The 26,627-nt window shown below is 40.2% G+C and overlaps 1 protein-coding gene across 3 annotated transcripts in view; it reads left to right on the forward strand.

Annotated features, from left to right (window-relative positions):
* Nucleotides 1-401: 401 nt before the first annotated feature.
* gnb1a (guanine nucleotide binding protein (G protein), beta polypeptide 1a) overlaps nucleotides 402-26,627 on the forward strand; it is a 33,057-nt gene continuing 6,831 nt past the window's right edge. Inside the window, exons 1-6 of one of the 3 annotated variants that reach the window (XM_084016516.1) lie at nucleotides 402-754; nucleotides 20,682-20,788; nucleotides 21,398-21,436; nucleotides 21,720-21,826; nucleotides 25,387-25,450; nucleotides 26,038-26,200. In XM_084016516.1, coding sequence (XP_083872642.1) covers nucleotides 20,732-20,788; nucleotides 21,398-21,436; nucleotides 21,720-21,826; nucleotides 25,387-25,450; nucleotides 26,038-26,200 — 430 coding nt within the window. In that variant the 5' untranslated portion in view covers nucleotides 402-754; nucleotides 20,682-20,731. Of the gene's footprint in view, nucleotides 755-19,351; nucleotides 19,402-20,057; nucleotides 20,077-20,681; nucleotides 20,789-21,397; nucleotides 21,437-21,719; nucleotides 21,827-25,386; nucleotides 25,451-26,037; nucleotides 26,201-26,627 lie in introns of those variants that run through there. The other 2 variants (XM_084016515.1, XM_084016517.1) reach the window with 2 other exon arrangements.

The following is a 26,627-nucleotide window of genomic DNA, read 5'->3' on the forward strand; positions in this document are numbered from 1 at the left end:
CACACAATAGGCATTCATCTCTAAATATTGAAATACATCAGTCCTGGTAAGTGATAGTTAAAGTAACCCACAGAATCCACAGAGTTGTGTAGGCCACAGTTTCAAAACCACTGTCAAAAACAAGGGCTCCCATGTAGAAAGGCTGTTTCTTCTAACCTATTTTGGCGTGAGAAATGCATGAATATGTGTCACGTTTCAATTGAGCCCTTAAAATAAGCACATTTGTGGGATTAAAAGCAGTGTTTTGGCAGGTAAAAGTGATCTAGGTGAGTTGGTGTTACCAAAAATGGCAGTATTTCCTGATCTGTTGGTCGCCGACCCTTCGCCGTGCGTTGTGACGCTGCCGTAACGTGGGGTTTCCCAGACCTGAGTGCAGGGTTACCGCGCCCATCTCTGCTGTTTGATGGCCGGAGGAAGAAGCGACTGAGATCCTGGCGTGAAGGAGGAAAAAAGAGGGACGACGACGGTGGAAAGATAAGAAGGGATTTTTGCTGTGAGTTGGAGATTGCGTTGAAACGGAAAACACGCTCAAACGGGACTCTTTGACACGTCTATCTGGCTGAACACCGCCTTATATCTGCGCCTCTGTGCCGGTGTCTCTCCCCCCTCGGCGGGTCAAAAACTGGGTTCGGGGAGTGCCGCTCCTCGGTAGCTAAACCTGCTAAATCTTAGCGCCTGGGCGGAGAGAGGAGAGAAGATTTAGCTGTTTCCAGTCAATGTGATATAAACAACGGATACCACCGACTGAAAACGGGTAAGGATATTAATTGACGTTTTACATTGCGCTTCAGGAAATGCATTTAAGTGCCCGTGCAGTTGGCTAGCCTGTCGAGCAAGGAAGATCAACGAAAGGGGTTAAACTGGATGGAGTGGCTCCTACGTTAGAGTTAGCTGCCGTTAGCCTGCTGCTAGCTAGTCATTGCTGCCAAGAGAGTGGGTGGGGGTCACTGTTAGAGAAACTTAACGCACTGCGTTAACCAAGGTGTCTATTCATTACAACAATGTTTAGCTGAGTTTATGTCTAATGGTGTAATACGGTAAGCTGGTAGTTAATGCAAAGTGGTCTTGTTAATTAAAAGGTTAGTTGGTGACAGCTCGTTTGGTTAGCCAGCATCCCTCTCCAACGTCCGGGTATCTTTCCCCCCTCTAAAGAAATAAGCTGTTTGGGTTCAACTGTATCAGCTTTGCTTGAGTAGCCCGTTTGATCGAACGATAGTTCAATTTCTGGTTCAATTATCTTAAGCCGTGATGTTGAGCACAATTATCCCGGACATATTTGATCTGCATGTCGGCCCACATTTCCCATCTTTAACGTAAGTCTGTAGATAGCTAGCGATTACCTGGTCGCACATTTGCTGCTCTCAGTTTTACTGTTGACTAACCGTAGGCTAAGTGTTTAAGGTGATTGCATAGCTGCAACTTCTTACAGTCTCGTAACTCAAACAAACGAACCGAGTTTGGATTTACTTCCTCTCGTGTTAAGAAAAAAATGTAGCATCATGCAAATGACAACGAAGGGAGTCTAAAAATGGCTACTTGACCAACAGAATCACTACCACCCCCACTATTCCGTAGCCAGTCCATACAAGTTAGCCAGCAGTGGACACAGTCTACGCTCGCAGCCCTGGTGTGGCTGTCCTGGGCGTGTAACGTTATATTCCGAACATGGCAACCAGAACAAATTGCCGGTTGCTTTTTAGCGAAATCGAACGGTGTTGTTGTTACGTGCAGCTTTTATGTAAAACTCGGCGAATCATGAAGCGTTCATATTTGCCTCGATAAGTGTGTGAACGTAACGCCGAGTTTCACCGATTGTGAACTCGGTCGGTTGACGAGCAAATGTTCAAACGGGGTTGTTGAGCTAGCAGCTTTTAATTTAGTGAATCGAAACCAACCCATAATGTTGTGTGGCAACTGTATGCCAGAGCTATATATGTTAACACTCCCACGTTTCGTCCGCGGAGTCAGCCACCCACTGATTGTGCTTCCGTTATTCTTCCCTACAATGTACTATAATGTAAAATACTGTATGTGTATGACCCTGTTACCAAACGATAGCACAGACCTATGGACCTGATTTGGGGGCAATAGCCATTTTAGTTTCACGAGTGCCAACGTTAAACCGGCTTCGGTTTAGCGAACGCGAAGTGCAACCTTAATTTGAACTTCTTCTTTTAATGATGCGAAAACGCGATTGTCTAATTGGATTTTGACTATCTGTTTATCTCGATCATGGGTCTGTTGCGGGCAAGTTGTTGGCAGCTACACCATGCCTCGCCGGGCCGCGCTGCTCTATAGTATTTCAAGATGTAGCCCGGAAAACCTGCACGCTTTAGCCTATCCACAATGAAGCGTTAGATACTAGTTAGCACGCCGACATACGGCGTTAAAGTAGAAGCGGCGAGATCGGAGTTGTTTGTTTAGCGGCAGATATTCCGAAAGATGCATTAGCAACGAGCCAGACGTGCTGTCGCAGGAAGTCGAGCGCCTCCTCTAGCACCGAGGCAAGATATATGTAGCCCTGCCGCTTTGACGAAGTTATTGACGAGCAGTGTTGAGATATGGCATCTAAATAATCCGTTACTGAAAATGTCCGACTTATAGTCGCCGACATGACATTTTCGGTGTTTCTTAAAAGAGCTATTTGTATTTACTGGTTCACAAAGATGAATTCATGTTGCCAGTGTGCCCCCCTCCTCCTCCGCGTCCTCGAATGAATGGGTTCCTGTATTCAGGGCCCAAGCAGCTGCAATGAACAAGATGGCGTTCAAAGCCTTTTTCATCACCGCTTTTTCTTAGACTGAGAGAGACAGATGCCGAGCATCGGATGGGTTCAGACTTGGCAGACTGCATTTCTTTGATTTCCCCCATCCTAAAAAATGTACAGAATGTATTTGTATTAAAAACGTTTTAAAAGCCGATAGGAATCCTGTTCGGATTAATCAAATATGTGCACCTCAGATACAGGACAACATGGTGGTGGGGAAGGGGGGTTGTACATTGACTGTGAGCCTGAATACCAGGCTACATGGCAACTAGGATGCATCTTTTTATGCTTTATAAGAAATACAATTATTTACATATTTTGATATTAAACTCAATGTCTTATTTCAAACGTGTGGAACCACACCTCAGGGAAACAGGACACATTTATCAATCCTTACTAGAACTTACAGTAACCGAATAGATAAGAGAAAAATCTATTTTAAGTGCAGTGATTTTCCCACATTCTTTTATTTTGTCAAAACACTTAAGCACAAATGTGACATATCAAACTTTTAATAATGTTGTGTGCTTTTACATGCCTAAGATCAGCCATATTTCGTTAGTTCACACAAGTATGTATTTTTTATATTGGTAATGTAGCTTTATCAGTTTAGGGGGAATTTTGGTACATTTGCAAAGCCACTGAATGACCCAATTATATTTATGTTTTGCTGTCAACTTTAAGCATTGGCCCCAAACTCCTCATGCTGATGTTTTTTCTGCCCTGGTAATTCCTCACAGGATTATAACACATCACTGCTATTTTAGTGATTTCTCTCAGGTTCACTGGAATGTAAGATTATGCTCTTTTATCATATTTCTTTATGAATTAACTTGTCCAGTTCTTGAGACTTAACCTCAACCACTTGGCCTAACTGCTCTCACCTGTGTCCAGTGTAGATAAAATATGACGCATATACATGGTACCGGACATGGCATGTCATTGTTTTTTACATTTTTTTTTATCAATAATGGTTTTGGTGAGAGTAAAACCTGTTTGAGCACCCAGTTATCTAACTAGGCATAAAACAGTGTCTCATTTAATGTTAATTAGCCTTTGTGACCTGGATGTCACCCAAACTATACTGATACCAAGAATGTATTTGAGATTCTGTCCAGTGACCCGGGTAGTCAATGACGGCATAATCTGCAGGCATTTCTCAAAAATTGTATTGGTGTCTATGCAATGATACAAGTGGTGTATGGCAGCAATGTGTGTCTGAAAGACATTTTATCCCAGGATTTATACACAGTAGGATCGGTAGGATGAGTGTCACCACAAGATAATGACCATATGTTTAAAACCTGAGTCATTGGCCTTTTGCGCTGGGAGGGGGTCTTTAATTGCAATAAAAGGATTTTCATCCCGCTGATGTTTATTTTTCTCTTTTAATCTGCTAATGCAGGATATGAATGGGATTATAATCTCTGTGGATTTCACTCTTTGGGATTATGTGGATATTGCCAGTGATAGTGCTGATTTCTCTTCACTTCTGATATTATCCTGCTTTTAACTGTATGGCATGTTTAAGAAGCATAAAAGTGCTGAGAGGCTTCGCGAACATGCACCTGAAAAAACATCTACAGGCACTGATTAAAATGCATCAATGTTTCCTGTTGAGTAGACAGCTCGGTGCTACTGCACTTAAATATATCTCTACCCATATACCAGGTCAAAGTTTATAACAGTGCTCCGTTGTTATCCAGTTTACTCAGAATCCCGAACCTGTAAAGAACAGCACATATGTCAACGTCTGTGCTTGGTCATTTATACAGCATCGGAGCATTGGTGTTTCATGTCCAAACTTGAATAAACTGGGCTGAATTGTGTTCACTTTAGCCCAAGCAGCGGTGGTAGAACCAAAGAGGTGGTTATCTGGCTGTAACTGTGGGTTCCAAATTGTTGTTTGTCCAAAGATGGGCTCTAAACTTAAAACATTGTTGTTAAATATTTACATCCAGGGGCCAATATCTTGGGTCACAGCCATTAGTTAAAATCCCTAATTTTTGACTGCATGACTGCTCCATGTCATGCCATTTAAAGAAAGTTGTCGTTAACAACAAAAAAAGCAGATTATTTATATTATGATTTGTGCCTCGCTGTTTGTGTCTGTGGATTGCTGGTGTTTAAGGCTTTACGCATTTTCACTTTGGATGGTGCTGCATCAGTTTATACATTTCCTGACTTTTTTGATGCTATTCTGCTTATTTGTTTCAGACTTTATTATCCCCAATCCTGTTTAGCAAGGTCTTATCCATGATGTGGCTAAACTTGCTGAAGTGTCACCAAACCACTGACTTATTGTTACCTATTTTATCCACAACCAATCTTAAGTTTAAGGTTGTCATTTTGGGTGCCTACACTCGAAGTTCTCTCAGTGGAAACACTCCCATCTTGCTATCCAACTTGCTGTCACTGGAGATGGACAGATTGTAATTTTCTTGGCCGAATCATACAAAAGTCTGACCCGCTGATTCAGATTTTCTTTCTAAGAACTATCATTTATGGCAAGGCTCCATACTTACTTTTGTTTTCTTCGATCACTGTCCCAGAGCTACCCTGAAAAATAGATTCAAGCCTCCCAAAGTCAGTGTAAATAGTCAATGTTTTCCTTTTACTTAGTTATTGTCATGTATAATGGTTATTTGTAGAAAACATGCAATTCAAATGAACATGAAATAAATGATTGTATTTTTATTTAAATTCTGCTTAAACATCTCCTTCAAACAACTATCTATTAAAATGTATCAACAAAAACTGGATTTTACATGAGTACATTAAACGCATCGTATAGCATTAGAATTGAGCTCCACTCAATACAAATTTTTACTGAGTAAAGCATGAATGCATCATGCAAGTCAATACAAACCCCTTTAACGTGAGCTGTTTTGTCTCGTGCTGTCGGCAGATGAGCTGGTGGTTTGGATTACTCTGTGCAGCATGCAGGGGAATATCACTTTCTGATTAACCTGACTTACCCTAACCCCTGCTTTTTAAATGTTGTTCCAACACGGCTTATTTTTTATACTTGCAGTTGTGAGAGAATTTAACTTAATGTCTTCTTCACTCACCATCACGTGTGTGACGTTAATTCTGTGGCACATTGTGCCATCGTAAAGCTATCATGCTGCATGCATGAAGAAATATGAAACTGACTGATCACCGTTCATGGCTCATCAGCTGAAAACTGTCCGGTTTCGATCGGCAGCCGATCAATCAGTGCATCTCTACTTAATACCAAAACAACAACCATAGTGTTAAGCTATAGATGGTTAGTTTTGCTTATACATGGACCGTTGCGAAAACAATTGATCTGTGCTCTTGAAGGCATAACTCTCTTTATCCACTTCAATCTTTTAATGGCGTCTTCATCAACTAGCCACTTTTATTTTTATTTTTTATTTGAAATGGGCCATTAGTGGTGGCCTCTGCATTATGACTCTGATTACTTCTCTCTCAGGTCTGGTGTATTGTTGTTAAGCAATCTAAATCCTTTTTCTATTCACACACTGAGCTTCCTACAGAACACAACTGAAACCGTTTCATCAGGGTGTGTTGCACATCCATAGGCAAATGTGGGGCTAAATATGGCGTAATTGTACCTCCTTGTTGCTAGGTTGCCTTTTTAACAATACCTTAGGCAAAAGCTGTCAAAGTAATTTGTTAAAACATCTGCTGATAGCTGAGTTTGACCTGTATACAGTTGTGCTAATTATCGACTAAAAAGGTTTACATTTTTATTTATCTATTTTTTTCCAAGTTTGCACAAGTGGAATGCTTCATGCAGTTGTTCAGGCATGTGAAAAATATGCAATCTTTATTGGGGGCAGCGATTCAGTAAAAATACGCCTTTAGGTTATCTGTATTTATGCTTTCTAGTGACCATCTGTGTTAAAGCTACTTTGTAAAACCATTGAAATCATCAAGAGGAGAGCTAGTTAATTTGAGCTGTTATCAACCAGTTGACAGCACGATTCTGCTTGGCTGTATATTAGAGCTAACTGCATAGCACATTTTGGAGCAACTAACTTAATCAGACATGTAGGCCTATTGTAAGTCATTCCCATGCATGCTGCTCATAGTAATCGCGGTGATCAGGTCTTCTGCCGATCGCACATCAGCTGCGACAGCCATATGAGAGCAGTGAAGAGGGGCAGCTGTAAGCTAGCCAGTGGGGCACACTCGCATGCACGGTCGTGCACTAAAAGCATAACGCGGCACGGCTTTACCATTGAAGAACGCAGAAGCTCATAACCACAAACGGAGAAAATGACTTAATTCTCTGTTAACGTTAATCCGCTATATCTTTACAAAGTTTATAGTTAATTGCCGCTTTTATTGTCTGAATGTTGTGTATTTCTCCTTTAATGTAAAACGCTGTGTATTCCTTAACAGGGTACAAATGCCAGTATTCATAACAGGAGGTCTGTCCTCTACACCAGAACAAGGTATCAGCGAATGGGATGATGCTGGGAATATTCCCAATGATGAAATCAAATCAAACAACATAAGCTTTGACTGCTCTGAAAGGTACATCGAATAAAAACAGGTGGAAGGAGATTCTAGCTCTTTAATAACACAGGAACTTTTCCATGAAATCTTTTTAGGAACTTGGTGACTTTACCTGCACCTTATCAGTAGTAGAGTAGTATCAACAGTAGGACGAGGAGTTGACTTGCATTTGTAAAAGTTAAAAACAAATTAACGCAAATTTGCAATGATGACATGACATGTTGACCAATTCCAATTGAACATTGACGCAGTGAATACCTGAACGTTGTCACTGGAGTCCTGAGACCATTGTAGTGACGAAAACCTTTTGCCAATCTTCCTTTTTTTAGAATCGCAGGCCTGCGAGCACAGGGAGATTTTGATTTTGAATGTAGTATACTGCCTGCCTTACTCTGGACGATAGCCTGCTGTTGAGCAAACACTACCAATACCATGGACTGGTTGATGCCAATTCTGGTGTCGGTGCAGGCATTATCTTTTTTTTTTAAATGCTGCTCACTACTGACAAATATATATTCTGAAAACTATACTTATGTCGCAACCTGCTTGTACCATGCTTTTGTACAGTAACACACTAAACATCTGTGTTACAGAATCTCTGTTTTGTCTGTTTGTTTTGATTTGTTTATTTTTCTCTTGAAGCAATCCACAGAGTCAACATTACTGAGGAAATCCTACCTAAAGACTTCCCAGTGTGTAGTTTGTCTGTAGGTGCTGTTATGCATACATAGCTTGTGGGAGTGGAATGGTACGCAAAATTCCTGTTTCGGTATGTAACTCGGTTTTGGGGTCCCAGTTCAGTATCTTGTAAATACAGGAGGCAAATAATAATAAGCATTATAAATAAAACGTAACAATAATAAATACATGTTTTCATTTATTTAAAAAATGTCCACAAGCAACAATGACTCATTGGCCATAATGCCTAGCCGAAAAGCAAAGGCACACAAATGCAGTTTTATTGTCGTTAACAAAATAAATATCACAAATGTCTGTAATGTAAATCGTTATGCTTCATCGTAAGGCTTTTGATCATTTCATCAGCTTGCTCTTGTTTATATAGGAAAGGGACAACACAGTGAAATGTGTATGTGAAGGCACATTTTAGTGGGTCTCATGCACTTTGACCATATGCTTTAATTCGGTATTGTCTACGATCGAGTGTAGTCTCATATTTGCAGCAATTAACACTCTATAGCATTAGAGCATGACTAACTGGGCTAAGCTGGCATACATGCCACAGTGCTGCAACAACAACTGGTGTGCTACCTAACCTTTAGTAGAGTTGAACAGCTGTTTGGACCTCAGTGCGTACCGAAAATATATGTCCTGTAATGATAGGGTATGGAACAAATACATGTACTGTTCCACCTATAGTAGCTTGTCACCACTGGCCAAAAGGTCCTGGCACCAGTGTAGCTTAGCGACCCACACACAAGCCTGTCACCACTCAGACACTGTGTAACCCTTGCCGGAATCCCATCACAAGCCCAAGCATTGCTTAGCCTGTTCACCTCAACGCCTGTCCTGCTTTGAATAGAGATTATCTCTCTGTCTGTTTACATTCTCGCCCTTACATTTGACTTGCGCAGGAAAAATGTGGCCAAACCTGAATCCTGAGGTGACGGGGAAAGACAGCCAGAGTTAGTGAGTTTTCTTCCTCTTTAAAGCAAGAAAGGCCATAGTCACAAAGAGTGGGCTGGCTGTCATGTGACTCTTAACACACACTTGTTCCTCTCTTGGAAGCTTTGAGAAAAAGCACAGGGGGAGGGGTATGATTATTAATGCAATCAAAGGAGTGTATTTTATGTTTTAAATAAAGTCATGCTTTTGGCTTTGGGCTAGCCTGACCTTCCTTTCCTTTTTTTTTTGCTTTCCTTTTTTAATTTAACTCATTCATTTATCTGTATGAAAAGCTGGTTCTGCAGCTGTCTGAAGCACGAAACATACCTTTTGTTAATGTATGTGACTGCTTTTCCTCACCTTTCATGGATTTCCTTCTTTTTTGTTTTTAATTCACAGTTAATCAACATTAGTGCTAGCTTTTCTGTTTGGCTTGTTAGCCCTGTGGCTCAGAGTTTTATTTTCAGAGGATAGTATTTCAGACCAGCTTATAATTAATTATATTGTCAGATACTTGTTGTTTTCTTTTAGCTAGTTCTGCCTGTTGGGAGTCGACAATAGCCAGTGTCTGCTATTTCCCATAACAATGCACACTGTCTAGTAAGTGTACACCGCATCATGGAATGTTTCACTGATCAATCAGTTAAACTCCGCTGTCAGTCCCATTGATGTTATGTCCCCTATCATCAGAGATTACCCACAGCAGGCAGCCACATTGAGGGAGCACACACACAATGTTTCCAGTTAAAGGGACAGTTCACCCTAATTCCACATCTAGCATGAGTGATGTTTGGAGGGAGGCCCAAGCATATTTCAAGTCATAGTGGAACAGCTGTGTTGATGATGAAACTGAACTGAAAATATAGATGTCTTCTACCACAAAAGGGTGTGTTAATACACAAATTTTAATTTGAGTTTGAGTTTAATTTGAGTAGTTTATTTAACTCATAGAGTGAATATGCTCAAAACCAAGAATAAAGAATGTAGTATGCTTACAATATTCAATTTAATTGCACAAATGAACAGGTAACAATAATAACTGTTAAAATAAAGTAGGGATATCCTGAGCTGATAAGCAGCATCATCAATGAGCTAGTCAAAGTGTTTTTTGGTATAACCTTTTCGATAGCACAATCCAGTTTCTATTCCGACAGGTCAAAAATAGTGGAATGTATGCTGACTCTTTATGTTTTGTGCTCGTGAACTAGGTCGCAGCAGCTTCAATTATCATGTCAGCGTGCATCAGTAAGCAATGTAGCTGCATTGAGTTCCAAATACATGGCCAGTTTGTCTCTATAGAGGTTACCAATACCCTGCCCTCGTTTCAGGTACAGTTTAAAAAGCTACTCAAATGCACAGATCTGCATTAAAATGCATCCGTTTGTATGGTAAATACAGTAATGCTGTGAGTTTAAATATGAGGAAGGCAACAGGAAGTAATGGGCAGTACCACTGTCTATTTAAAAAGTATTTTGGCACCTCAACCTATTCAGAGCTGTGGTTAGTAGGATATTTACAGTACAGTAAAATCCACATATAAATGTATTTTTTATATATGCTAATATTCTACTGAGAACACTGTTTCAAGGTATAAAAGGCAGCAATTTTGAAATCCAGCAATTTCAAGCCATAGAAACGCCCATTTATATAAAACCTTGATTCATCCACCAATCAATCCATTTTCTGTACTCTTAACCTTTGCAGGGCATGGGCCTGGAGCTCACATTGGGCAGTAGGTGAGGCACACACAGTTTGGTTGTATGTGTGTGTGTGTGTGTGTCTGTCACATGGCAGACCCACACACATACTACCATTCATACTCGTGTAATTTCAGTAAGGCACCAATATACCTAACCCTGAGCCTATTAAACATTCCATAAATAGGGAAAGAAATGATTAACATTGCATTGATTAGCATACGTTCAGTAACAGAAGCAAGGTAACTGTGCATGTGTAATTGGGAGTGTCTTGTTTTTCTTAAGCTTTTAGGTAGTGCCACTGTTTTCCAGGAAATGCAAGGGTTTCACCATACACTTATTGCCCCTGGCTCCAAGTCCACTGATGTGGAAAGGTTTTTGTGGCATGCATACAGCTCCAATCTGTCCTGTAAAATGCTTTTTTCTAAAGCCAGCCCTTCACCCTTCCTGATCTCAGGCTTCAATGGACAGAAATTATATCACATAAATTGAAAGCCTATAAAGAAAATGTGTCAGGTGTTTTGTTAGTGCATGTTTGCTTTTTCTGGGCCCATGTTTGTCCTGTATGGCTGTTTCAGTTGCCACAAATAGCTGAATAATGAAACCATCTTTCTGGTACGATTCCACCCAGAGTTTACACCAGAATGGAAGGGTTTTATCTAAAGGCAGCCTCTTCTACTTAGAAAATTGCTGAACTGTATTGTTTAATTTTTCCTTCAAATGAATTGTGCACCCACATTTAGTGGAACATCATGATCAGAACTGTGTCAACTTATGCATACTCATTTGTAGCCCCAGGATTTTGCTCCACTTTCAACAGAGCAAAATGGGTTATGGAGCCCAAGGCTATTCATTTTCAGTTCAACCACTCTTCTTGAGACCCATAAGGATTTGAAATCCACCTACTCCTCAGACGGTGATTAAAGCAATAGTCCACAGTTTGTCAACCTTTACTCGTTGCCTGCTGTATTGCTTTAGGAGGAGTGGCTGATACGCGGCACAATGCTAATCATCACACTCTGCCTTGTCAGGGCAGCCACTCAGACATGTCACGTCAGTCAAATTACCTTTATGATGCTGCGGTTGCACAGATATTAGAAAACTACTACAGCCACTAGGGGCAAAGCTGGGCTTGGTGGTTCTTCTTAGACGAGAGAAATAATGTAAAAGTAATCCATCTGAGAGGGCATGCCTTTCACTGTTAGATTTTGAATTATATTAACGATTGTATTTTCAGATGGAGAGGAGGATTTCAACTCCTCCTCCACCATACTGTAGTTGCCTCATAATTGGTGAAAAAAGACCAAGCTATAGAAAGTTTGTGTTCGAGAGAATGACAAAGTGAGTGAGATTGGATGGGGCTTTTAAAAGATGTCCAGGAGCAATTCCCTTCTGTCTTCTCGTACTGCATCATCAGCTCCCTTGTCCCTGCCTTCTTTGTGACCTGGTTGGGTTTCTGCTACATTTACCATGCATCACTTCCCCACAGCACTTAGACAGACCCTCATCCACCAACCAGACCAACAATATCAATGCACTTAGTATATCATATGCCTCTGTATTGCACATGTCAAAATTGGATGTAGTTTAAACAAAATGAAAATTGACAGCATATACGATTTATATCAGGAATGTTCTGTTGATGTTTATAACCTCAGATTGCAATCAGTCATTTTTATTGTCTTTCTTTTGTCCTTTGTTTTTTTTACATCGTCCAGCTTCATACTGCACATTTGACCTGAGCAGTAAATAAGTGAAGCAAGGTGATGGTGCAGTAAGACTTGGACAGGATTTGGACATCAACTCTCCATCTCCAGTCTGAAGTGCTAATGCATATATTTTTTTTTAAACCAAGAGCAAAATTTTAGCCGTGTGGTCGACCCCAGAAAAGTAAGGAATGGATGGGAGATTAGTATGTCAACAAAATCCATCACAAGTGGATCAGGACAGCTTACTGATTTTTTTTTTTTTTAAACAGCTAGCTATTTGAGATTACTTTGACTGACCTTAATGTTGCCAGTTTGGTAGTTGGAGCACGTCGGTGGTTAAGCTGTCACGGATGGTTAGACTGGAGGTGTTGAGCACAATGAGTTTGCCAAACTCAAAGTGAGAGGGCACAGGGGCAGGAGTATGCGTTTAGATATTTGTAAGTTTTCTTCAGGTGGGTGGGTGGATGGTAGGGTGGATGGGTGGATGGATATATGAAGAGAGAAGGAAAAAAATGAGGTAGTCTCTTCAGACAGAGTGCTTTTCTAAAAGCCATTCCAGTTGCAACAAGAGGTGCATTCCCATTGTGAGCCAGGAATAGGGCTTTTATAGCCATCTGCCATTTTACCATTCTGACTTCAATGTTTGTACAATGTGTGGACCCAAAAATTGACATCATGGCTGCTGCACAGATGCCATTTTTTTGTAAAACTAAGTATAATTACCTATATTTGTGTACAAGTAACAATATGACTACATTTAAGTTCAACGATGACATTGAAAACGTTTTTGTTTTCAGCAGATTTTCCTTTGAGGAGTTAAAGCAAGCATGATGTTGTTGCTGATATTTTAACCCTTTAACTTTGTGTTTTCCTGATATATAAGTTCTTGCTACCTTCAGGGCTAACCCACTTCACTTTATTTAGCGGGTAGCAAGCAAGACAATCAAGGAGTTGTACGCTTTTTATTCACCGACCAATAAACTGTACACACACTGCACTGCTACGCTATAAGACCGCTATAACGTTACTGCTAACTTCGTACTCATCATTCCACACATTCTCTCGAATGGGCACTCGCTAATGTTGTCTCAGGCTTGTAATATACTGGTGAAAACCCAGAGTATGCCATATAGAAACATGGCTGACAACGTTGCAGTCAAACTAATTGATGCAGTGACTGCCTGTGTCCACGACAATATACGCAGCATCATGGCTGCTAACTCTCCGAGACTGATTAACTAAGGACTGTGCCTGATTGGCGCACATGCTGCAGCAGTCGGTAAAATATGTATTTAACCATGTATTTGTGCACTAGGTTATAGACAGTTGAACTATTAGTCTTAGTATTGTCTGTTGTCATGTTGCCGTAAACTGGTTTCAGGTGCGGTATGAGCACCTCGTCAGATCACTTTTTTTTTTTATTAACTAAATAACTATTAATGAAACCGGGCACATATATACACGGTGATGCAGAGCAGATTACTGTCAATAAGTTACGTGTGTGAAGTGTTGGTGTTCATGCATTCCAAATACCGCAGTCTATTTGCCTATATTGTAACAAAGTCGCCAGTGAAAAAAATTAACGCTGTTGAAACATTGTAAAATACATTATTCTCCTTCGCTGCAGGCTGCACAGTGAACAGAGATGAGGAAAAACAGTATAACTGCACAACAAAATGAACAGTTTGGACAAAACTAATTCAAAAATATATCTCATAATATATCTCAAGTATAATGTTAATAGTGGTTACTGTTGCATGCCTATTAGTTCCTTCATTCATTCACTTATGTTCTCCCAGTAGATCCTAAAAGTGACTAATCTTGGCATTTTTCACTCATATACTCATCTTCTTGCCACCAGTCAGTCTTGATTATTTACCAGCCAAGGCTAGGCCTAATCTAAGTCACTGACCTAATTTTGTTTGAATAGACAACCTATCCTCTGGTGTTGCAGCTGATCCTCCTCTCTGATTCTGTCCCTACATTTTTGTCTGTTAGCATAAGCCTGCCTGTCAGGATGTCCTATGTAACCTGTTATTGTTACGCAGCTGATTGCATAGTGTAGTTCAAAGCCTGGATGGACACTGGCAAGTGCAATGGAAGTAGCAGAAACCACAGAGCAAGTGTATTTGTAAGTGTGCGCGCACTGTCGCCACATCCGCTGAATGTTTTGACAAAGGGAAGAGTGAGAGAAAAGCACAGCTAGGGAAACACCCTTAAAAAGGAAACGCCTGCTTAGAAAGACTGTACGTATTAGGTTGGAGGCAGCTTATTGACACAAATGATCATTAGCAAGGCTCTGCCATAGCTTGCTACTCAAAGTCTTGCAACCAAACACAGTCTCATCCATATCCTTCTGTACCACATACTGTATGTTCCTAATGGCAGCAAATTAACCACAACCTTAATGGCACTCCAAAGCACAAGAATATAAGAGCCAATGGAGAAGTGAGTTAGCGGGAACAATCAGGTGGGGGGGACAGCTGGTATCCAAGCAGGAGGGCATACATTATTAAGCCCGCAATCTTTACCCCACATTTCAAATGCTACAGTAATGTGTGCTTAACACATAGCTGTGTGTCCTTCTCACAGCTAGAGGATATGTTAAAAAAATCCTAATCGTTAAAAATAAAAATGCTGTAGTATTTCTGATTGTATGGTCCTATGCATTTTTCTCTTCACATGCAAAAATAGTGCCCAAACTTCCAATGTACACAATGTCCCCTCAGGAGTAATATTGCAATCACTTTTCATTTTGCTTTGACACTTAAGCGCAAAACTCACAGTGCTCTGACCTGATTTGCTATGCTAATTTAAAGACCTAAAAAAGTGAAGAACTTTGTTGCAGTTTGGGACAAATGTTATATTTGCAATATATGATGAACATCATTATTTTTCAGCACAAGATTAGTGTTTTGGCAAATTTCACTTAAAAAATGTTGTCATGACATCTACCAAGAGTTACATGCACTATTGGTAGATGTGCTTTTGATGTGCTGATGTGCCCCTTTACTTTCAGTGCTGGTGACCTGATCCAATGCGGTTATATATACACCTCGTAATAAAATGCATTGTCCATTGAAGACACATTTTGGACTTGTGGAATCCCTAAATAGAGAAAAAAGATATGAGGGCTCTATGAAATCAGTTGACATTTTTTCACAGAGTCTGTGTTATCACAATATTCAGCATTTTACATTTGATCCCATTTTTATTATCAAATTATGCAGTTACGTCTGTTTTGCGCATTGCGATAATCATAGGGCCCTAAAGATGTTTTTGTCAGATTCAGCCTGCTCATGCTGGACTATAAAGGACAGACAGTAGTCAGTGCTACTATTCCAGTATATGGAAATCTGAGTGTGGGTCTAACCTTAAAAAACAATGCAGAAATTTGGGAGTGGAAGAAGATCATTCTACTCCAGGGGGACATTTTCTAGTGACTTGACTTTTTTCTGGAACTGACAATTATCGTTTGAATTTGTTTGCTCTGCATATCACTCATGTCTAGTAGATCATTTAATTATTGCCACGGTAGTGAGTCATTATTTATTTTGTTTTCATGAAAACAAAAGTTGTTGCAGGCTTATTGTACTGGGTAGGATTATGTTGTGTAGCTTTTTCTGTGCTGACTCCCTGTACAGCATGTACAGTACTTTGTGCAGTATATGCTCATTTGTCCAGAGTGTTTGGCTGAAAATGCTGAAAAGGCTATATTTTCAGAAGGCCTAGAAAACCAGGCGAAGTAAGTATAGGCCTCCTGCTCAGTCTCTAATGCTGGGAAGCTTACCAAGCCTAGCCTCCCCTTCACCATGGGGTTAATTAGCAGCTCCCCTCCCAATTGTCCTCTGCTTGTTCACTCTCATTAGTTTAATCTGGCTCTGTCCTCCAGCTTGCCTCCCTTGCCTCTATCCTCTTGTGCACCAGAACATCTCACTGCCTACCCCACTCCTTATGTCATCAGGGTGCAGCCTTTTGTCTATTCCAAAAATCTATTCCAAACCCCACTAGACCATCCAGTGATTTATGTCCTTTCAAGCCTGCTGACCTACCGTGTATATTTAGCCATCATTTATTTTTGTTTTGCGTTAATTAATATATGATTCAAATATTGGCAATAAAGTGTCCTCAGTCAATCAGAAGTCCACTTTGCAAACAAGGTTTGCTGAACAGTGTGAAGAGTGATGTGTTTGGACATATTGTCCAAGTCTTGTCGTCTTTCTGTAACGCTGCACATTTATGGTTGTTCAAAGGTAAAAAGAAACGTTTTTTAAAACATTTTTTAACATATTTTTCAACACATTGTTTTCTCCTCATCTTTTGCCTTGTACAAAGAAACCTCGGCAGAAATGTTTCTGATCCAGAAGCCCAATAAAAAAGTATTTGTGTGTCGTTCGTATGTTGTGGAAATGGTGCATGCATGATCATTGCCAATCGGGAAGGAGAAATGCCAATGAAGTGTGTAAGTGTGTGTGGAGTCATATTACACTTCCCCTCTCCTTGTCACTGTGTTGTGCTCGAGATGTCGGAGCTGATAGGAGTGGCTGGAAAATGTGAAGTCTGCTCCCCTCCTCCTCTTTCTCCTCCTCCTCCCCCACCACCTCTCTAAAAATAGCTGGCAGAAAGAGAAGGCAGTGCAGTCAAGGCTCTATCTGTTGGACTGCCAGTAGTTTCAACACTCCCACCACCAGCACAAGGGAAAGAGAGTCCTCTGAATCACACCTCACCTCACACGTCTTATTTTAAGTTGTTGATTATTTATTTATTTATTTTTTGTAGAAATTACTAATTTATTAATTAATATCATAAACCCATTTAACCTTACTCTTGGATTTTTTGCATTTTAAAGGCTGGGTTATTTTTGAACACAGAGGCCAATGGGTAAAGCATAAATATTGCTAATAAATGCATAGAAAACGGCCTGAAATTCACCCAATTTTGGAACCGGTTTTCCCAAGGACCAAACCAGTCTACAACAATCACCTGACCTCAGCCCAACTGAGCATGTGTTTCACTTGTTTAAACCAAAAGTGAAGACAAAAAGCCCCTAAAATAAGAAAGCGGTGAAGAAGTACTGGCCTGGCAGGGCATTAACAGGATCTCAAACTTTTACTTAGAAGACCATAGACTTCCAGAAATGTAACTTTTTGCAAAAAAAAAAAAAATAATACGACTTTGTTTAAATTAATATTTTAGATTATGTTTGGTGCACTTAAGTTGGCACTTAAAGGGACTAATTTTGCATGTATGTATGTATGTTTTTTTTTTTTTAGGGTTAGGGTTTTTTTTTAACTAAAAGCCAGCCTGTAAACCATTAAGCCATTTGTAACAACTCCAAATAATGCTGTGCCATGGTCTCCTTTTATTCGACGTCCTGCAGTCAACTCTTTTAGTCTTATTCTTACAATGTGATACAGTGATTCCCCAGGACTATAGTGGGTGGACATTGAACCATTCCCCTGGATGAAAAGTTTGTACATTTTGAAGTTAAATGCATCAATCTGGTGTACCTTGAGAGCAAAATTAAGAGATTCCATGCTACCATGAATATATTTGTAATGGACCATTCCACATAATGAGTAGCCTACACTTTTAATTTTGATACTTTAAGTATCTTTGGATGCTTATACTTTTCTACTTTTACTTAAGTAACATTTAGTAACATGCAGGATAATTTCTTGTATCAGTATTTTTTACACTGCCTTTGTAAATAATTTAATCAAACACAGTTGTTGTATAAATATGAATGGTGATGACACAACAAAAAAAATCCATGCTCACAAAGGTTACCAACAGCCCCACCGACTGCACACCGACAGTCTTCCTTGGTTCACATTCACACCGGGAACAGGGGGGTCCCATCATTCCCCGGGAGGGAGAGAGGGTGCAGGGAGCACTACGATCACGTCCCAGGAAGCGACGAAGTCCAGGCAAGGGGTGATGTAAAGCTGACACGGTTGGAGCTGCGAGCCACTTTCACTTTCCGAGCAGAACTACAGCCAGTCATTACGCACCCCTATGGAGGAAATGTGCCCAGAGAGGGCCAGCCAGCCCACCCATTGAGAAGTGTAAAAATATTTCCACTTCATTATGAAACTGTGGCTGGACAAAAAGGTTTTGGCGGGCTCTGTAATAAATGGGAAACACTGATATATCTACTCATAATGAATAAACACTAGGATATGATCATGTGATTACCAGACTAATTGACCAGGATTGTCCGAACACTTCAACAAACAACTTACTAGCCAGCAAAGGACTGCGAGGGGTATTCCACTGTGCCCTCTGCTGCATTATCATTTAATGCCAGGACAACCGGTGCTTGCTTGCAGACGGAATGGATGCGGTTCGCATGTTGTAGGCTTGTGTTCACAAGGCTTGTGACCAGCCAGCAGCATGCACTGTAGACTCCACCCCTGTAGTTCCTTGGCCAGGAGCAAATACATTTATGGGTACAAGATCTGTGGTCCTTTATATGGTTCCCCTGCAAAGATGGGCAAACATATCAGAAGGCGATGGTGTTTCAAGTGCTAAGCCTGGCAAAAACCACTTGCAACCACCACTGTGGCAGCAGCCTTTCAGTCGTATTTGAATAAAAACTATTTAAATGCGCCCAAAACAAGCAAAAATGCAGAATATTGAAACAAACTGGCTCCGTTGTAATAAAAGCCTTTAAGGTCGTTTTAGCTGTATGGTATATAATAATTTGACGCACGGGAAGAATTCAACAGTACAAGTGTGGTTGTTGAGTTTTCATACACTGCAGTGTATATTAATCATCCGTACCCAGACTTCATCAACCGGTGAAACATTTTCAGATTCCAAAATCTGTTGACTGGCCACTGGTAGGTGGTGGTTGCCACTTAAACATTGGGCTGTCCAGACAACATTGTTGCCCGTGATATTAACATGAGATGTTTTTATCACCAAGATTAGGGGGTTAAGGCGCCTTACTCAGATACAGACCCATTTAGCGGTGCTGGCCAATCAGGTGACAGGTAGCTACTGAGATGTCAGAGACTTGAAGGATAAGGTGTTCATTCAGAAGGTCTCAACACTCCCCAAGACAAAGGACCTATACCGATACAGGAAGGTAAGGTGTGTTTGCAGTACAAATGGTACTGTAGTTAATTGTAGTTTGCATTTGTCAGATGGGCAGTCATGTAACCTAGGTGTTCTTTATAGGAAATTAGGAAATTCTGTTCTATAAAATTATGATTTGTGCAATTAATCCTAGAGATTAGTAAAAGGAGACCATGTCAAATGATGGATTGACAGTAGTTAATTTACTTTACTGTCACTGAAATCATAAATCATTCTGGACTTTTATTGGACAGCTGTGTTGAAAAGTTTTGTCCGTTGATTTGCCGTGACTTATACAGGCACTTCTAGCAGCACTGATTGAACCACTTACACTGTTTTGCACCAGTGACCAACAAGCCTGTAAGCCAGAGTTCATAATTGTTGCAATATAATTTTTTTTAGTTTTGTAGAATTTGTCTTTATGTATTGAGAGTGAAAGTGTCGGTGCTAAGAGCGTCACCCAGAGGATTGGGGTCAGCGGGATAGCCACTGCTTTTAGGATCATCAGCAGGTTTTGTCTTAACCGGATTTGGCTGGAGGAGCTGAATCAACTGTGTCCCAGGATTACAGGGATGACATTGGAGGAGAGTTTAGAGTCCAGAGGCCAGAACATTGACGGCTTCTTCAAACCTTGCCCATCGTCTGAGCACCCTGGGGTTCCAGTAGTGCAACGAAACCCAAACTGGTCTCTTGGTTTACCGCTCTACTTTTTACCTTTACCTCTTAATTCTTGCTTCTTTTGTCAGTAAGGGGGAGGGGTGTCTCTTGATCATTTATCGCCGTGTGGATTTAAATTTTGTCATTTATTTTCGCCAGGGCTGTTGAAGAATGGTTATCAGCTGCTCGGTGTGGCCAAATCTTTGCCCAAGGGTTTGCTATTGTTTTTGAGGGGAGAGAGAACAAATTCAACATCATCCTCAAAATTCTTATCTTAAGCCTAAAGTAGCTGCTGAGTGGTTGTTGCTAGGTAACAGTTTCAAGCTGGCAAGGACATGTCTTGAGTCTTGTCTAGAAAGTGTTGGGGAGTTGTGATTCCCTGCAGCAGTGTCTGGGCCTTACAGATTGGATTTAAGAGACACTACGTGATATTCAACTGTACTTTTTCAATACATTTATCACAGAAGACGAAGCACACAATGTCTTTACATGTTGTCCAAGGTCTTGCAATTTGGTACACTAGCATTCAGAGTAAAAAAAGTCAACAATATAAGCATTTATGTGTCCCCACCAATTTGAGAAGAGCCGTATGTAGTATCTATATTGAGCCTCTCTTTTTTTTGTCTCCACCAGATCAGCAAGAGTCTAGGCGGCGGAGCGAAGCACACCATTAGCAGAGGAAAATGAGTGAACTGGATCAGCTACGCCAGGAGGCTGAGCAGCTCAAGAACCAGATCAGAGTAAGGCCTTCGATGTCCTCAAGTCTGTCTGTGTTTTTGTTTGTTTTTTATTTTGTTCCGTTAGTAACAAATCCAGAGTGACATTTTGTCGATTTAGTTTGGTGCTTTAAAATATTTCAAACTTGTGTAATGATGGCACATTTTTCACTGAGAAGAATCCTATTGTGATGCATCTCCATGTTGACGTTATATAAATATAGCGCAAATTAAGCCCTTTAAGTCATTCAGCGTTAGCCTGCAATAGAAACAGGGTTTTTATACTTTTATACACTGGTCTATCTTGGTTTCAGGTGTCTGCTAAAGTCTATACTGGGCTCCCATTAGCATTATTGTAGTAACCTATCCATCTTAATTGTTATCATTATTGCTGACGTTTTCTTGTATTGTTCCATAATTGCATAACAATTATTTTATTTACTTTAATGGTAACTGTCATTGCAACAATGCAGCCAAGCTGAGATCACACAATTATATTCTTCTTCTTCTTCTTATGTTATATTGGGTGGTACTCAAAAGAATTATCTGATTTGCGATGCAGAACCCTTTGATTGACTGATGTCAACTAATTGTAAAGAGTTTGTGGCCTGAAACAGATTTGATGTGTTTCAGGATGCCAGGAAAGCGTGTGCAGATGCTACCCTGTCTCAGGTAAGAAATATAGATATACACGATTTTCACTCACCATTATTTTATGACTATTATAAAATGTAAGATATACTACATAACGGCTTATATGTTTGGCTGTGGGTGCTGTGAGTGCATGATTTGAAGACTGCATTCTTTTTTATATTTTAATATTCATATATTAATCGTGCCTTTAAATCATATTCTTCTGTTACATTTAACAAATACAAAACCTCACTATACCACACTACTTTGTAATTGCAAACAGCAGTTTCAATCTTTTTCCTCTCATCTAAATCTCATTTAGATCACAGCTAACATCGACCCTGTTGGCCGAATTCAGATGCGCACTAGACGGACACTGAGGGGGCATCTGGCTAAAATCTACGCCATGCACTGGGGCACTGACTCGAGGTAATCTTCTTCTACTCCATTCTGTCCATTCACTAAATATTTCATCCCATCAGCCCAGCCCCCTCGCCTAAATACAGGAAATGGATATAAAAGCAAGCTTGACTGTCTTTGTGCTAGTTTCTTCTCCTGAGGGTCCTCGTCAAATCATGACTTTCCACAATAGCTCACTCTTTATGTCTGTACAAAGCGATGTGATGTCAGATTAACATATACTCAGTGTTCAATTCAATAGCGAGATACTTGTGCACATGTACAATAGGTAATGCATTTTTGTTGAATGCACAGTGGGCATGGCATGCATCAGTGACACTGTCTTTTGAGAATCTCTACTGTGCTATGTGTTCTGTGTTTGTGTGCGTTGGGGGTGGGGTATGTGGGTAGGGAAAATACTCAAAATGGAGTCATCCTTTGTTAGAGCTGTGTTGAGGCAAGATAGCCAAAGAAGATGAAGCAACACCCCTGTCCTCACATATTAAGCTTTTTCCCTGGAGTCGTACACACCTCTCGCCTCAGCAACCAACCAGTTAATCACTGTGGTGCTGATGTGCGTCAGTCCACACACAGACCATTGCAAACTGCGATGTCACCTCATCATCCTTCCAGTCATATACCTAAGAAAAAGTCTATCACTGTGTGTACCCACAGTTATTCCTGTTTGTTTGTTTCATCTGTTAATGGTTCATCTCCCAGAGGAGTTGGGGTGTTTATTAGATTTATCAGAGTTCCTGCTGAGATTCAGCCACACAGGAAGTAGTTCACATGAAGATGTTTTGACCTATAGCCTAAAGGTACGTTTACACTAAAAGTGAGGCAAATTTTTTGTGCGGAGCAATTGCATGTAAAGTCAATGCAAAGACACAAATTAGGAATGAGGCAAAATTTTGTATTTGCATGAGTTGAAATGTAGATAGACTGAATAATTTGCGTGTGACACAAACGCCTATCAGCGTTGAGATTCTCCTACTGTCGTCACTAAATCAGAAATGGAGACAAAACGTATTGTAGCAGTCCGTCACCCAGAGTTCTAGCAGAGTACCTTACATTAGTATAGAGACCAAACGAAACTGTGTATGAACCAGAGAATGTCTATGGTACAAACAACAAGGTCGCTGCCGTATTTATGTCTATGTGACATTATTTTAAGTGTTTATGGAGCAGCTACAGTGTTGGCATAGCCTACTTTCAAAGTTATTTGCTTAATGTAATATAATAATATAATAAGGTAATTTGTCATGATTATGTAGTTACTTCGGCATCCTTTTTTTTAACAGTATATTGCAATTAAATCACAGCAAAATTGTTTATTTTGGGTCAATATTGCTGTAGTAAACCAGTCAACGTGTGACTTGCTATTCACAATAAATATAGCTCAATGAAATTCACAGAGCACCTCTGGCTGATGTTATGGACTCAGACACGAGGCTGTATCTGGGACTTCCATAACATGTACAAAGCAGCAATTGTGGTTATTTAAGCCATGACTGATGAAACATTGTCAGTGTCTACATGGAGGCAAGCCACCCTCATCTCCAGTGCGTCTTGACTGGGTGACGCAAATAAATACAACTGATCCTGCAGTCAAACTCGCGTGAGTAACTCACGGTGAAAATTGGCTATGCTTTTGGTGTAAATGTACCTTAAGAGATGGCTTTTAAAGCCCCTTGAAGAAACTTCTAACCATCCGTTAGTACCACTTCCCCTCGTTAACCAATAACGCATTGAGTTAAATGTTGAGGGTACAGTACTGATGTTCCAAAATCATTTTCTGCTAGAAAAAAATTAGTTATTTACTTAAACTAAAAATAGTACTTGGTATTGGCGACAACAAAGAGAGACTGGCCTATAAGGATATCGCTATCCTCGTGAAATCAATGAGTCATAACTCATGTCCCACATGAAAGGATTTCTTACATCAGCTTAACAACAATTGCAAACATTAGAAGAAAAGAACTCTGTGCCTCGTTTTTATTTTTTATATTGCTATTATTCACTTAAGATGTGGCTCGATGTTATAATGTATTGTCTTTCAACAGAATTGTATTGTGATTAAATCATATCAAGATATAATGGTACATGATTACATTGTCTAAATTGATAATAACAAGCACAAACTAACTTTTGAGGTTTCTCAGAAAGTCTGAATTTATTATAATTATGCTTATGGTAATACCCCATTGAAGTTAAATCAAACTATCAGTGTATAGCTGGAAAGGTTTTCTAAAATTATACTTCACGCAGAAGTAAAACAAAAAAATATATATATAATAAATATACAAAACTACAGCTAAACACACACTCCTCTCCTTATGTTTGACTGTGTCACTTGACAGAATCACAGTTACTCAAACTGACTTGATGAGGAACAAAAAAAATCAGGCGAAAGTCAGGTCTTTCCAAACATTGGGTGTCTGTTCCCAACCATTTTGTCAGAGCACTGTTCTGATGAGCAACTGAGCATCTCATTGCATCATTGTATCCCAGCTAAAAAGCACACACACACACACACACACACACACACACACACACACACACACACACACACACACACACACACACACACACACACACACACACACACACACACACACACACACACTTGCTGACATTGGAACTGTATATGGGGCCTAATCTTAAATTGGTTTATTTTGATAAGTTTTGATTTGAGTTTAATGTGTACATATTAAGGCTAGGACGTTTCATTTTCTTTTAGACTAAAATTCCCAGCACAGACCACTCTGTTCCTGGCTTTTTATCAGCTGGAGTGTGCAAATGTGAGTGTATTCCCGTCAGCCTGGTAGTTAAGATTTGCATAGTCTCGGCAGGCCTTGGTGTGTTCACTCCTTCCTGGTCCTGTGTGTATTGAGACTGTCACTGTGGTTACTCTTGTTGGATTCACCCAGATAGAGCACAGCCACAGAGGTACCTGAGTGAGCTGTCTCTAGAATGCAAAACAGGGTTTGTAACTATTCCTATTAGAATAACTGGGCATGCAAACTCTGCAGGTTGTGTTTCAGAGGCACATCAAATATGGAAAGTAAATACACTATCTTGAAATTGTTCAATAGTGAATACGAATTAGACAGAAATGAGTCTGTATGCCTCAGCTCTCTGTGCATTTTAGGATTAGCACTCTCTATTTCTTTGGAATACTGTGGTGTGTGTGTGTGTGTGTGTGTGTGTGTGTGTGTGTGTGTGTGTGTGTGTGTGTGTGTGTGTGTGTGTGTGTGTGTGTGTGTGTGTGTGTGTGTGTGTGTGTGTGTGTGTGTGTGTGTGTGTGTGTGTGTGTGTGTGTGTGTGTGGGGGGGGGGGGGGGGGGGGGGGGGTTACCTGCTTAAACTCCACACAGGATGGCTCTTGCTAGTCAGACCAAGTTTTTCATTCACTGTTGTGGCTTTTGCCGTTCTTGTTATCTGTTTTTGAGACGGAGTCTGCACAAAATAATCTGTTCAAATATTCAAAGTTTGTCAATCACTGTTGTTTTCCTTAGTGGAGGTCATGCAAAAGCCACTTTTATGTGTGATAAACTACCTGACCAAATTGGACTGTTCATTTTTCTTCAGGCTTTTGGTCAGCGCCTCCCAGGATGGCAAACTCATTATTTGGGACAGCTACACCACAAACAAGGTAATAACACCATACTCAAAAGAACTAAAACAATCTCATGGCTGTGTGTTTTCTTATAGTTTTGGAAGAAAATGTTACATGCAGCTTGTTCGGCATTGATGTGTACAAGCATGTACAATTTCAGTGTGGGCAGTTTGGAAAAGCATTCCAGAGTAATCTTAAAATCTTTCAAAAACAGTGGATGGCAGATTGTTTTCACATCAGTACAAATCAAAAAACTGTTAACAAACTGGAAATCTAAAAACATTATTTATGCCAGAATAACGAGTTGAGGTAGTGTATGGTTGACTGTCATCAGATGGTTCAAAAAAAAAAAAAAATCTGGTTCATCAAAGCTTTAATCATCAATAATCATTACTCCCCCAGTTCTGCTAGTTTCATTTAGGTTGTCAAAGTCATTGTAGTTCAAAGTTCATTGTAAAATAAGTCAAGTGTTTGAGGGTGCCAAGTAATGCTATTTATAGTGGGTATTGTGCCCTTGAAAGGTTAAGTTAATACTGCAGACAGACTTTGTCACATGCCCTCGTCTCTCGCGCCCATCTGTCACTGCATGCTATCTAATATTAAATCTTCCTTCTCTCTTCCAGGTCCATGCAATCCCATTGCGCTCCTCCTGGGTGATGACGTGCGCCTATGCCCCTTCCGGGAACTACGTTGCCTGTGGAGGCTTGGACAACATCTGCTCCATCTACAACCTGAAGACCCGTGAGGGAAATGTTCGTGTCAGCCGTGAGCTGGCTGGACACACAGGTAGGCTGGACCATCGGTATAAACCCAATTACCCAACAATACCAGGATTTTATTTTGATCTGTCAACATGTTATATTTGCACTGATTTGCACTAAAGATCTACTATTAACTGTTTCACCCAGTATTTGTCTGCAGTTTGAGAAGGTTATCTAGGCTATATGACAACTTGTAACCTTCAGGAAAACTGAATTTCCTTCAGCATCCGTAATCCCTGCTGATATGCATTAGCCATACTATGTTTAGCAGTATTACTACAGAGGGAAATTTGACAATGTTAAATCTACTTTTAAGATCTCCTCACATTAACTAGTGAGAAGTTAGTGGAAAATATAAAACATCAATGGGCACTCTGCTGGATCGTGTTCACTCAGCCAGTGTACACTGCTGTATCCAAATGTCATGTTTCCATAATGTTATCGTGACAGAG

Source organism: Eutrigla gurnardus (genome assembly GCF_963514095.1).
Source record: "Eutrigla gurnardus genome assembly, chromosome: 8".
NCBI lineage: Eukaryota > Metazoa > Chordata > Actinopteri > Perciformes > Triglidae > Eutrigla > Eutrigla gurnardus.